At 38.1% G+C, this 13,146-nt stretch overlaps 3 protein-coding genes across 3 annotated transcripts; 2 read left to right on the top strand and 1 right to left on the bottom strand.

The window, feature by feature from the left end:
- Window positions 1–316: 316 nt before the first annotated feature.
- Window positions 317–3,704, top strand: LOC113297172 (GATA transcription factor 24-like). The gene is made up of 7 exons (XM_026545591.1): window positions 317–839; window positions 928–1,011; window positions 1,088–1,224; window positions 1,964–2,068; window positions 2,558–2,663; window positions 3,183–3,260; window positions 3,385–3,704. Exons 1-7 carry the CDS (start codon window positions 612–614, stop codon window positions 3,526–3,528), a joined length of 882 nt encoding a protein of 293 aa, XP_026401376.1. The 5' UTR covers window positions 317–611; the 3' UTR covers window positions 3,529–3,704.
- Window positions 3,705–4,273: 569 nt separating this feature from the next.
- Window positions 4,274–8,473, top strand: LOC113297161 (GATA transcription factor 28-like). Its single transcript, XM_026545581.1, has 10 exons — window positions 4,274–4,808; window positions 5,071–5,163; window positions 5,258–5,394; window positions 5,652–5,777; window positions 5,890–6,004; window positions 6,145–6,204; window positions 6,379–6,447; window positions 7,068–7,133; window positions 7,879–8,028; window positions 8,158–8,473. Exons 1-10 carry the CDS (start codon window positions 4,485–4,487, stop codon window positions 8,203–8,205), a joined length of 1,188 nt encoding a protein of 395 aa, XP_026401366.1. The 5' UTR covers window positions 4,274–4,484; the 3' UTR covers window positions 8,206–8,473.
- A 610-nt stretch (window positions 8,474–9,083) lies between these two features.
- LOC113297152 (probable 1-deoxy-D-xylulose-5-phosphate synthase 2, chloroplastic) lies at window positions 9,084–12,397 on the bottom strand. The gene is made up of 10 exons (XM_026545572.1): window positions 12,226–12,397; window positions 11,929–12,117; window positions 11,664–11,828; window positions 11,438–11,588; window positions 11,064–11,335; window positions 10,716–10,989; window positions 10,322–10,629; window positions 9,948–10,229; window positions 9,569–9,853; window positions 9,084–9,473 (listed from the first exon to the last, which is right to left on the bottom strand). Exons 1-10 carry the CDS (start codon window positions 12,334–12,336, stop codon window positions 9,327–9,329), a joined length of 2,184 nt encoding a protein of 727 aa, XP_026401357.1. The 5' UTR covers window positions 12,337–12,397; the 3' UTR covers window positions 9,084–9,326.
- Between the last annotated feature and the right edge of the window lie 749 nt (window positions 12,398–13,146).

The raw sequence follows: 13,146 nt of genomic DNA, 5'->3' as shown, positions 1-13,146 counted from the left end.
TAAATTAGGGATATAATCTTTGCTGTCCAATTTGGAAAAGATATTGACCGTCCTTTATCCATTATAGACACCACCTTTCCTTAGAACATTGATGCAACTCAAACACAAAAGTAAGGAACTAAGCACGATTTTGCATGAGCGCATGCGTCTTGGACTGCTGGCCCCCTTGATGTCACCCCTAGTTGTTCTCTCCGCCAGGCCGCCAGCTATACCACAGAGGGAAAAGGACAAGGGTATTTACGTGAATATACACAATCATAAAGGTTAAAAAGTGTAATAATATCTGTTTCTATCTCATTTTGTTGTTGTGTAACTCAGTAAATGAAAAATGAATTCTAGGGTTAATTGCCTTTGTTAGTCCTTATCGTTCTTTTTCATCATCACATTTCTTGAGAAGTAAGAGCTGTATTCACTTTCTTTCTCTATTTGGGAAACACAAATTCAACCACCAATCCTAACTCTCTCACTCTCTTCTATAATAAATTAAACCATCTTCATACCACAAACTAGAGTTAGGGTTCAAATAAACATCTCTTTTTCATTTTATTTTTTTTATAATTCGTTTTTGGATGTTTTAGAAGAAAGGGTTTTTCAGAATTTGTGTAAATGCCATGAATAATCATCAAAATCAGATCGAGGAAGAAGATAAAAATAATATAGGTGAAGATCACCAAACAAGATTTGAAGCTATGGATGATGTTCCTTCTGATTCTGGTTATGCTGTTGTAGCTAGTAATCCTACTTTGCCCCCCTTGAGAAATGATGCTGGTGGTTCAGATCAACTCACTCTTTCTTTTCAGGGTGAAGTTTATGTTTTCGACTCCGTTTCTGCCGAAAAGGTACTTCCTATCACAGTATTTCATTTTCTAATTTGAATTAGTTTAGAAGTTTAGGGTTTCATTTCTTGTTTGTTGGGTGTTTTTGTAGGTGCAAGCTGTTCTATTACTGTTAGGAGGATATGAAATACCTCCTGGAGTACCTCATGTGGATTTGACTGCTCATACTGATAAGGTATAACTTCAATGTTATACGCTAGTTTGTTCATCTCTTTTACTTTTCTGTATTGAGTGATCTTGGTTTATTGTAGGGCATGGGTGATAATGTGGTTCGACGTTCAAGTTTACCTCAGCGAGCGGCTTCTTTGAATAGATTTCGCGAGAAGAGAAAAGAACGTTGCTTTGAAAAGAAAATCAGATATACAGTTCGTAAGGAAGTTGCGCTCAGGTTTGTTTGCTTGAGCTTTTCTTCTTTTTGGGGAAAAAAATGAGAATTCAATGAGTGTTAGCTCTGGTGTTTAGGATTAAGACAAGATACTTGCATGACTGCTAGCTGTCTTAGTGGGCTTCCTGTATTCTAGTGGTTGGCTAAGTAAAATGTAGAGTTTTTGTCTTTGCATATAAACCTAGGCAAGGTAACACCGTTGCTAATTGCAATGTTACCCAGTTAGCTAGTCTCATGCTGTTATCTGTACCTAAAACTTAGCTTTTTCTCAACGTAAAAAATTTGTGCACATGATTCCTGGGAGGGCCAGAAAACCTTTCTTATTGTTCCATCATAAATGTGCATTATATGCTGGGAGTAGAAAACTTCTATAGCCCTTCAGGTTGTTACTGCGGTCATCCAAAAGTTTTGTTGTTGTCTTGTGACACCTATATGTGCAATTACTTGAAAATAATTTGAGGTTTTCTCAGAGTTTGTTGAACTCTTTGTGTTGAGGCTGTCAAATAAAGATTTGTTCTTTGGTTGCTTAATACACGAGTGCTAAAACTCTTATTCATACACCAGACTTCATGAATTATTCTCTCTTAGTTTAATTGTTTGACATTTCCCAATTATTTACCTCTGAGTTGATTGGAGAATAACTTTAGTTACAAAGCAGCAGCCTAGTTTTGTTCTTTTTGAGATTTTGTTTGTTTGTTTGTTTTGTTGTGTCACTTTAATCTTGATTTTTTGACTACTCCAGGATGCAGCGCAAAAAGGGTCAGTTTACATCTTCCAAAGTAAACCCTGAGGAGTCAGGTTCTGCAGGTGTAAATGGTACACCAGATGATTCTCAGATAGAAAAGCTGTAAGTTTTCTTAGCTATCTTTTTGGAGTGTCACCTTTTCATTTTAGTATACTGCAAAAATTACCTGTTAAAAATCATAAAGCCAGATTGGGATATTTCTGCTACTTAGAATGTTTACTTGGATAATCTGGAGTCCAAAAAGCTGCATTCTTTATCAATCCAACCCCCTTATCCACGCACACATAGTTAACCGTTTAATGCGCTTCAGCGCTTCTTGATGTATGACCTCCCTGTTGTAATATGTAGTGAAGTTCACCTTCATTTTGTATTATGTGGACAAAGCATAAGTGGAAGCATATAGCATGGAGGAGAGGAGAGTTGGTGATTAGACCAAATGTGGACCTCCTTTCATTGCCAGAGTCCAGCCCTCAAATGGCCTTCGGGGAATCCCGCTATTTTACCTACCGCATCTTGCCGTGGTTGTTTATTGTAACTTTTTTATTGCCTTATTTGTTTCAGAGCTTTAGTGATTTTATGTTACATGTGCAGATGTACACATTGTGGCACCAGTTCAAAGACCACGCCAATGATGCGTCGTGGTCCTGCTGGCCCAAGGTCACTGTGCAATGCATGCGGACTTATGTGGGCTAATAAGGTTTGACATATTTGCCAATTATGAATTCCAACAATTCTTTGGAAGTTTATTTATCTGCACATAAACTTAAGACATAAATCTCTGCACATCTCTCCTCCAGTACCTACCCAACTTTTAATTATAGCTCAGGATGTCCGGTTAGTAGTGTTTAATTTAGGGCTATGAAGGAGGTTCTTCTTGGGCAACAGGCGGGATGACAATAGTTGGCAGGCTCTAGGAGATTTTATTTTCTAATAGACAATTAGACCTCATCAAGAACTAGCAGTCAGTTACCCCATCATTTCCTACTTGGAACATAGTGATATTGCCATATTGGTCTAAAAAAAAGGTCTGCTGTAAAATTAGCGTTATGATCTATAACAATTGCTATTGAGAGCTTCAAAGTAGTTTTGGTAACACTAGGCAACAATTGCTGTTTAGAGTTTTAATAGTGCTCAAAGTCTTGTACAATATCTTAGAAGTAACTTCAAGATGTTGTGGCATATTCATTTGTCTCACTTTTCCCTCTGGTAATTGTAGGGAACTTTACGAGCACTCCCAAAGGGTCCGGGTGGAGCTCTAATTTCTTCTCATGCCATAAGCGAGCAGAATGTGCAGGTTAGTTAAGTTTCTTAATGAAAAAAATTGAAACCTTATGTGGTGTTGACTTGGAAAGCTGAAATCTCGACGCACAGTTATTTTACCTGATTTTTTCTTTCTTGAATTTGTTATTTGCTCCAAGGGCGAAGCTAACGGCACTGATATTGCAAGCACCAATGAAACCTTTGCTGCTCCTCCCACTTCTGCTCAAGGAGTTAATAGTGACATGCAACAAGGAGTTAATAATGACATGCAACAAGGAGTTAATAATGACATGCAACAATAGTTGGGATTGTAAGTACTGTATGATGCTTTAGGCAGACAACTTTGACACCGTCCTATGTTCTGGAACAAACATGTAATGTGTTAATTCTCATTTGACCTGATCTTAAAAATTTGATGTACAGATCATTCTGTGTGTTATTATAAATACATCCCCATATTATTTACTTGTTTCTTCTACAGATTTAGGACTGGATGAATTACCAACAGTAACTGGGATACTGTATTTAGTATCTAAAACCAAAAAGCCCGAAGATATGTAAATTGAAATTAACGATGCCAACTGCCTTTCCTTTTCTCTACTATCCTCTGTTGGCATTTTAGCTTCTGTAAATTATATCCAGGGAAGCCTTCCGTCCTAATGTGAACAAGATAATTTCATAAACCAAGAACAAGCTGAACTTGTATGTTGTTCGTTCTCAGGCTCTGTATGCTAAAATTCAGTACCAGGAACTCAAGGTTCACAGCACCCACGGCAATTCTTTAATGCAAAATGCCGAAACAATTTAGGAGTTAAGGACTTTAGTTAGCCGGCCACACCGCCATAGGACATCTGTGATATCAAAGTTGCCAAGTACCCACCCACTTAGCACACCATCAGACAAAAATCAACATCGGTTTCCTGTTTTAGGGCACATAATTAACTCTAATTAATACCCCAACGCTGTTCTTTTTTCCACAATCATCAAAAATACTCCGTAGAAATTAAAAAAATAATAAAAAAGAAAGAAAAAGGTACACTGGCACCCTTTTCTATATTGAAGGGCAAAGCCTAACACCGTCTTTCATCAGATCAGAGAAGGGCATACGCTGCAAATTCTTTCTATATTTAGGGGTATTTACAAAGAGAACTGTTCCCTTCTTCCTTTCTTCTTCATTCTACTACCATTTCTTGTTTTTCTCTGGTCTGTTTCATTTCTAATTGAAATTGAGGTTTAGGGTTTTAGAAAGAAAAAAAAAATGAACCCCAAACCATTTCAATCCTTTCCAGTTGAAGATGAATTCGAGAATGAAATGAAATCACCTGTTGAGATCGGTAATGACGATGACGACGATGATGATTACGAAGAAGAGGAAAATGAAGAAGGTTATGAAGATGATGATGAATCAACGGATGATGATTATGAAGAGCAAAATACTCAAGCGAATTCAAGAAGGAAAGTAGAAAGTTCAACTACTACTGATACTAGTAATGCTACTGTTCCTTTGGTTTCTCGACATAGTGAGCTTACTATATCTTTTGAAGGAGAACTTTATGTTTTTCATTCCGTTACTTATCAAAAGGTTAGTCGGTCTCGCTTCAGAATTTGTTTATTACAGCTTTTGTAATTTCTAGTATTACAGGAAAGGATTCAGGATGCTACTTAATTTGCTTTCATTTCTAGTAAAATTCTTCCTTAAGGAGGATGAATAGATCATATGTGTTGCTGAATGCTCCATTATGCGGACTCTGAGGTTGTTATCAAGTGAAATTGATGAATTCTTAAATAGAAGATAACGCTGAAAGATGAACTATGCATGACATTTTTTGTTTATGTATCAATAGGTGCAAGCAGTACTACTGCTTTTGGGAGCTCGTCATGAACCTATTGCTGCGCCTAGTGTTGAAACTTCTTTCTACCAGCACGACAACGACAAGGTAGACATGTGGTTATGTTTTTCTGTGTGAATTATGGTTTGTATGTTTCTTCTTGATACTTGTTGTGACTGATTAATCTGCTTTCTATTTACAGGGTTCGGGTGATGATGCACAACAACACTCAAACATTTCAGGCGGAACTGCTTCAGTAGTTAGGTCTCAGAAGAAGCGGAAAGAGCTATGTTTTGAAAAGAAAACTCGTTATAATTGTCGCAAAGAGGTGGCCCAGAGGTAATGGGGTTTTAGGTATTGAAAATTGAATTGAAAATAAGGTGGAAGTTCAAATTACATGGTTGTTTCCAATGACATTTGTTTTCTGGGTTTGCGTGTGGGACTCTTGATTAGGCTGTCTTATTGGCCATAGCATCATTTTTTTTTTACTCTTCTATTGCTACGAAGTCATGGCCTTCCTATCTATGATGTTCGGTAGGTGGTATTTGTTAGCTCTTCATGCTCATCTTATGATTCCTATTTATTCCTCCGAACAGGATGCATCGAAAGAAAGGTCAGTTTGTGTCATTACGAGAGAACCATAAGGAGAGCTCAGCGGCTGCCTCAGGATGGGATAATACACAAAGCTTCCCTCAGAACAACAGAAATCCTCCTAAAATTGTGTGAGTTACTCTCAGAAGATTACTTAGAATACCTCTTTCTCTTTCGAATTTGCATCGCCATAGCCTGGTGTTATGTTGAATTCTTTCATCTTGTTTCTTGATCTTCAATTAGTCGTTGCAAATGTCAACACTGTGGCGTTGATGAGACGTCAACTCCAGCAATGCGACGTGGGCCAGCTGGCCCAAGATCTTTGTGCAATGCTTGCGGATTAATGTGGGCAAGCAAGGTTGGTATAGCTGTAGAAGTCAAATACAGTACATTTCCTCTTCCTTAATGTAGTTGATGTGGAGACGTACTCCACCACTGTGCATCCTTATCTTTGTATAACCTTACCGAACCTGATAATGATATTTGCTGGATACTTAGGGTACTCTGAGAGATCTCAGTAAAGGTCGAAAGAACCCTTCCCATGACAAAAACGAACAGGTACTGTTCTGATAAATAATTATATATATTTTAAAGTAGTCATCATGCCTTTGATTGCTAACCTAAGTGTACATAGTTAAATCAGGGAGAGTGTTGCACGTAGTCCTTTAGCAGATTAGGGATGAACACGGCTATGTCTCTGATGTTCTTTTTGGTGTAATGGATCTTGTTCAGAATTCTCTAGCTCAAACTGAAGTTTTAAGCATGGAGTCCGAGAGTGCCCCTTCACATTCAGACGACCAGGTATGCTCTTCCAGGATGACTGGTTTGGTATCTATCTATCTATCTATCTATCTATCTATCTATCTATCTATCTATCTATCTATCTATCTATCTATCTATCTATCTATCTATCTATCTATCTATCTATCTATCTATCTATCTATCTATCTATCTATCTATCTATCTATCTATCTATCTATCTATCTATCTATCTATCTATCTATCTATCTATCTATCTATCTATCTATCTATCTATCTATCTATCTATCTATCTATCTATCTATCTATCTATCTATCTATCTATCTATCTATCTATCGGATTGTGCTGGAAATTCCTGAATAAATGTTGGACCCAAAAGTTATTCCATCAACCAAGATGACATCTGGTTCAATTTCCACCTTTTCCGTAAAGAAATCTTTCTGTAGCCACATGAATCTCTCATTTTAGATTTATATTATATACCAGATAAGGAGCTCTCTTATAAGTTTTGCATTTCCCAATCATTGGACAGTCATTAAATTGTAGCATATATGGCTGAAGGTTTATCTACCAAATGCAAGCACCCCGTAAAAAATTCATGCATAATTATGAAACTAGAAGTGCCACCAGAGTTCTCTTACACAATGTATTGAATCTACAGGGAAGTCCAGAAAATCTGAAGCCTTCACCTTATAAGATTGCAAGTCCGGCTATTCCAGACAAAGAGGTATGGTATCATAGGAAGAGATTCTATGCATCACATTTCTTAGTCTCAAGTTACTGTTCCGCCAATAGTGGTTGTAAAAATTTGCGCCTAAGGATCCCCACTGAGTCTTTAGATGGTATATTTTGATTGTACTAGAACCAATATTTTACCCTTAATTCATTGTCAACCAGTTACTCAAGTTTTCTTAAAGACCTGCGGAGTTGGGATGCGCAGGAAACATCTGAAGATTATACTGAGCATTTTCCCATTGGATCAGAAAATCTTTCTGTAGATATCAACGAGATTTATTGCTGTTAAAATTTATGTCTGAAACAGTAAATTCCGAATTGCTCATTGCACCTAGAAATTCAGCAGAGGTGGGTTATTTGATTAACCTGGTGAGTTTGATGTCCTAAATAGCTCTGATGCGTTTTTCTGGTAATAGAATTGGCTGGTGAACAAGAGTTACAAGAGTCACATTAAGATGATCTTGGCAGAAACATGCATGTTTTGCTCTCGCCGTTTCTGGTTTATATTTACGTCCTCTGCATGCATGACATAAGAAATCTTAAAAAGAAGGTTTCTGTTGGGAAATCCTCAAAGGTCTATATTATTGCCTGGGTTACATATTGCTTAGGTGTTTTCTTAGTTATGCTTCTTGTAGATACTCAAATTTTTCAAGTCCGGCTATTATGTTTCTGAGACTTCGTAGTGCAAAGTAGACAACCTAATTCATGATTTTTACGGAATCTTAATACTATTGCAGAGGATTCCAGATTGCGGAATGGTAGCTCAAAGTTTATGGGGAGATTTAAGAGCTCTCTCATCTAATTTCTGGGACCTGCAGGGGACTCCCAACGATCTTTCTCGTCTTTCAGCCATGGGAGTTGATTTACATTCTCATCTGAATGAGCAGGTGACATAAACTTAAGCTTCCACTGTTGTGCACTGCTGATGAAGTTCAGATTAAGTTTGTTTAACCAAGCTGTTGTTTCATTTTAAATGTTATGTTTATACTGTTAATTATACAACTTTCTCTACACAGTTGGACGCCAGTGGCTCCATTATCGCGAGCTATGGCCAGGGGCTGTGACGGCACTTCACAGTTGTCACGACAACAAACTTTGTAGATCCACCAGAGAAGGAGATAGAGAGAGAGAGAGACACTTCACTATGGTTACTGATGCTAGGATAGTGGATAGTGCCGTCCATAAACTTTGTCGTCAGCTTCATTTGTGTGTCAGAGTTGCTGGGATGGCTAGAGGGAGAGGAGAGTGTTTTGCACCTCTTGATCTTTCTATGGAACATGAAATCCGCTTTGTAAGAGTTTTTTAAAAGTGGGAAGTTTTTCTCTTTTTTGAGTTATGGGTTTTGCATGTTTCGTTTAAAATGTGATTGGAATGATCCTTAGACGTCATGGTTCTTATGACCACGAGCCTGCAGGATAAATGAGGTTGCAAATGCAGCAGAGATGCCACACTAGCGACCTAATCATCAAACTGGCTCTGCCAGCTTCTGTTAGCAGATCGTAGTCATCAACTTTGTATTACTGAATTCTGTTAGGGACCACCTCCTAGTTTATCCTGAGAAACTTGGTAGGAACATTTTCCTGAAGAGAAAGCATAAGAAAGAGGAATAAGTCGGAATACGGCCAATTCAGTTTCAACTAAGTTCCACAGCTGAAAACAAGAAACTGCAACTAAGCTCCAATGTTAGATAATGTGCTATGGTCCTACACTACTGAGTACTAACAAAATATCTTCCATAATGGTTGCTGGAGCTTAGTAAGCAGGATCAACCCTGAAACTCGTATTAAATTGGTTTTAGTTTAATCCCGCTCCTACTTCATAGAAAAGAATGTAGTCTTTGTTTTTTTAGCTAATTCGAATTTGCACTGCGGCCACATATGGATGGGCGACCCAAAACAATAAGGAAACAACTGGGACAGGGAGAGAGATCACCGAGCCTTCCTTTAACAACTGTTGATCCATTTCCTTATGTGCTGAGCACTACAAAATACTAATGGTACATAGCGAAAATGAGTGGAGTTCATTTCCCGCTCCACTGCAACAGTTTTATAGGTTTCTAATTTTCTCTATGATTGGCACTGTGCCTGAAGTATAACAAATTTGTAACATTCTATTCACCTAAAATTACCATGGCTATTTTACAGTTAGGGAGATTTTTTTCCTTGCTCGTCTGCATATTTTTGTTTCACTTATACTGGAAAGCTTCTTTGGGTCTCCCCAAAAGTGACAACACTGTTGCAGAAATATGTCTGGAAGAAAGTCCTGCGTCCTCTAACTGATCTTGAGGTGATCCATGATCAATATATCTGTCAGGAAGAACCATTGCTCTTAACTGCAGAAGAAAAAACAAATTAGTATTAACATCCGAATTTAACATAATAATACTGAAGTCAACTACTATTTCTAAGTGGCGCAACGGAGACTAACCTTTAGAGATCCATCTAGTAGACCATTTAAACTTAGAAAGTGAGTTACATGTGAGCCAAAGCCTCCAATACAGCCTTCTTCTACTGTAATTAGGATCTCATGCTCATTAGCTAATGATCTAATGAGCTCTGTGTCCAATGGTTTGCAGAACCGAGCATCAGCTACAGTCACGTAAACATCTCGGGATTTGAGCATATCTGCAGCTTCAATACATTGTTGAACAACTGAACCAAATCCGAGAATGGCCACTTTGCTGCCTTCCATTAGAATTCTTCCCTTCCCAATCTGTTCAAACATGGAACATTTTAAAATTAGCTTCAATAATTCTGGTTATCATGTTCAAAGATTTGTAAGTACTATAGGCAGATAAGGTACCGACCCCAAGTGGAGTACCCTTGTTATTAGGGAGAACAGCTGCTCCAATTCCATTACCCCTTGGGAACCTGAAACAACTCGGCCTATCATCAATGGCTGCTGCTGTGGCAACCATGTGCATCAGCTCAGCTTCATCAGATGGAGCCATGACCACCATATTGGGCAAACAAGCCATGTATGTAATATCAAATGCACCACAATGAGTAGGACCATCATCCCCAACTAAACCTGCTCTATCCAGTGCAAAACGAACTGGTAGTTTCTGAAGATCGACGTCGTGTACTACCTTTACAAGAATCCATTACATTAGTCAGTTTCAAATTTGAATACTTAAAGAACTTGATTTAAATAAATAAAATTTTGTGTAGTCTATCTTACCTGATCAAAACCTCGTTGTAGGAATGTTGAGTATATGGCACAGAATGGCTTGAGACCCTCTGTGGCTAGACCAGCTGCGAATGTCACAGCATGTTGCTCAGCAATTCCCACGTCGAAACAACGATCAGGAAATCTCTTCTGAAAGTAGTTAAGGCCAGTTCCACCACCCATAGCAGCATGAATGGCTACAATCTTGTTATCTACTTCTGCTTCTTTTATAAGTGATTCTGCAAAGTATTGGGTGTAACTAAGGGTAGCTGACTTTGTCTTGAACTGCTTTCCTGTTCTTGCATCAAATTTTACAACCCCTGAAAGAAAGAAACTGGAACTTGTTGAATACTACACATTTAACAATAGGTTCATATCAAACTTATTGCCTGTTTAAAAGTCTCACCATGCATTTTATCAGCAGCAGTTTCTGCCGGGGGATATCCCTTCCCTTTTTCCGTCAAGATGTGTATCAAAACAGGACCAGGTGTTGGCATGGATTTTACATTTTCAAAAATTGTAACCAAGTCTTCAACATTATGCCCGTCAACCGGACCTATATAGTACAACCCAAGCTCCTCAAAGAGAGAGAGCTTAGAATCACTCAACATCCCTCTTGCATATTCATCGATCTTGGAAGCTACTCCGTGTGCTTGCCCTCCAATACTCTTTGTGATGCTCTGCAACAAACCGAGTTCAGAAACACTAGAGAGAATTGAAATCTGACTCAAAGCAGTACTAAAATTCCCATTACCTTTGCAGCTTCGCGAAGCTTGCGGAACTTTTTGCTTGCTTGGACCTTGGCTAGAGTACTACTGAGTGCTCCGACCGGTTTTGCAGGACCATCAAGTGTGGCGGTTGGTAGGGACACTTGACTATTGTCATTTAACACAACAATTAGATTAGCATCAAGATACCCTGAGTTGTTCATGGCTTCATAGGCTTGTCCAGCAGTTATAGCTCCATCTCCAATCACGGAGATGACATGGTTGCTCTTTCCTAAAAGATCCCTAGCAACTGCCATTCCTACATACAGTTGAAGAACAGAAAATATAAGCTAAAGTATTCTAAAAGAACTAAAACTTTAAGAACTTGCTGAGATGATTCAGCCGCGGAAGATAAACATACCAAGACCAGCTGAAATGCTTGTGGAGCTATGTCCTACACCAAATGCATCATGTATGCTCTCATCCCTCTTAGGAAATGGTGCAAGACCCGATGTTTGTCTAAGTGTATGCATCCTAGACCTTCTCCCAGTCAAAATCTTATGTGGGTAAGTCTGCAAAAATCATAGTTTAGAGTTAATAAAGAATCCTACTACATATGAAATTTTTCCAAGAATTATAATACCAACCTGATGACCAACGTCCCAAATGATCTTGTCTTCAGGGGTGTTGAACACATGATGCAGCGCAACTGTTAGTTCCACCACACCTAGACTTGAACTGAGATGTCCACCGGTTTGCGATACATTGTGGACAACTTCTGCTCTAAGCTCCGCTGATAACTGTTCAAGATCCTAATAAAAAACCAAAACAAACAAACAAAAAAAATCTGAAATTCTTGAACAAGTACTCCAAAATTACATCTAAAATCATTTGATGATAATTAATAGAAACCTGTGTAGAAAGATTCTTCATGTGAATTGGGTAATTGATTGTATCAAGTAATGGGGTAGTTGGTTTTTCTCCATTAAAATCAATCTTCCAATTTCTTTCTATTTCTTTCCTTATCATAAATTTTGCTTCATCACTGCCACCATTTGGGTTGTTGATAGGAGATGGCGAAGAAGAAGCTTTTACATTCAACTGTGAGAAAAAAACACAAAACCCACATCAGATATACAGAACTGAGTATCGGAAACAGGTTTTTGAGATGATTCAACGGAAGACAATCAAAATATTTGTACGACTCACCAGATATTTTCTGGTGGAAGTGAGCTTTGGAAATGGAGACAATATGAATGAGTTGGTGGTGGTGGTGTAGATGTCTGGTGGTTTTGTCAAGAGAAACCCAGAAACTGACATTTTGATGATCCAATTACAACATGCACATAGAGAGAGAAGAAGAAGAAGAAGAAGAAGAAGAAGAAGAAGATTGTTTAAAGATTGGAAGGGGGAAGAAAGATTCAAAGACTACTTATAGGCATTGTCTGCCATGATTGTGTCAGTATCATTGCGACAAGGACTATGCCCATGTAAATATTTGGAACAAGCGTTACTACTTACTACGGAATCTTACGTGATTTTCTTTCCTAAATTCACCTAGAGTCTTAAATTCGCTATAATTATTGTTTCTAATTCTATGTGACGAATAATGGCAACTGCAAGATGAAACTTAGCTTATATAAAGACAACTCTCTTTATTGATGTTTAGAAAATCTCTCAAAACTAAACACAAGTTCTAATCTTGCTCATATGATCAACCACAACTTTGGTGATCATATATATATAAAACTATGAATTCCTTTTCCTAGTCCTATTACCTTATTACATGTCTTTCCTTTTCTTAGAACTAGATGACTTCTAATTCCCTTAGGATTACATCAATTTCCTAATCTTGTCCTAACCAGCTTGTTAGTGACTTCTATGTTGAAGTTTAACCAACATTCTCCCCGTTAAGCTTCAACCTTACCCGTGACATATCTTGTACTCCAATCAGTTGTCTCATTTCTTCAAACTTGATCCGAGCTAATGCCTTTGTCAATATATCTGCTTTCTGCTCAGTTCCAGGTATGTGTTCTACGTTAATGACCTCCTTCTCGATGCATTCTCGTATGAAATGATACCTTTTGTGAATGTGTTTCGTCTTCCCATGAAACACTGGATTTTTAGTGA

Source organism: Papaver somniferum, chromosome 1 (assembly GCF_003573695.1).
Source record: "Papaver somniferum cultivar HN1 chromosome 1, ASM357369v1, whole genome shotgun sequence".
NCBI classification, from domain to species: Eukaryota; Viridiplantae; Streptophyta; class Magnoliopsida; order Ranunculales; family Papaveraceae; genus Papaver; species Papaver somniferum.
The sequence above is the reverse complement of the archived record's forward strand: the minus strand, read 5'-3'. Positions and strand labels throughout refer to the sequence as shown.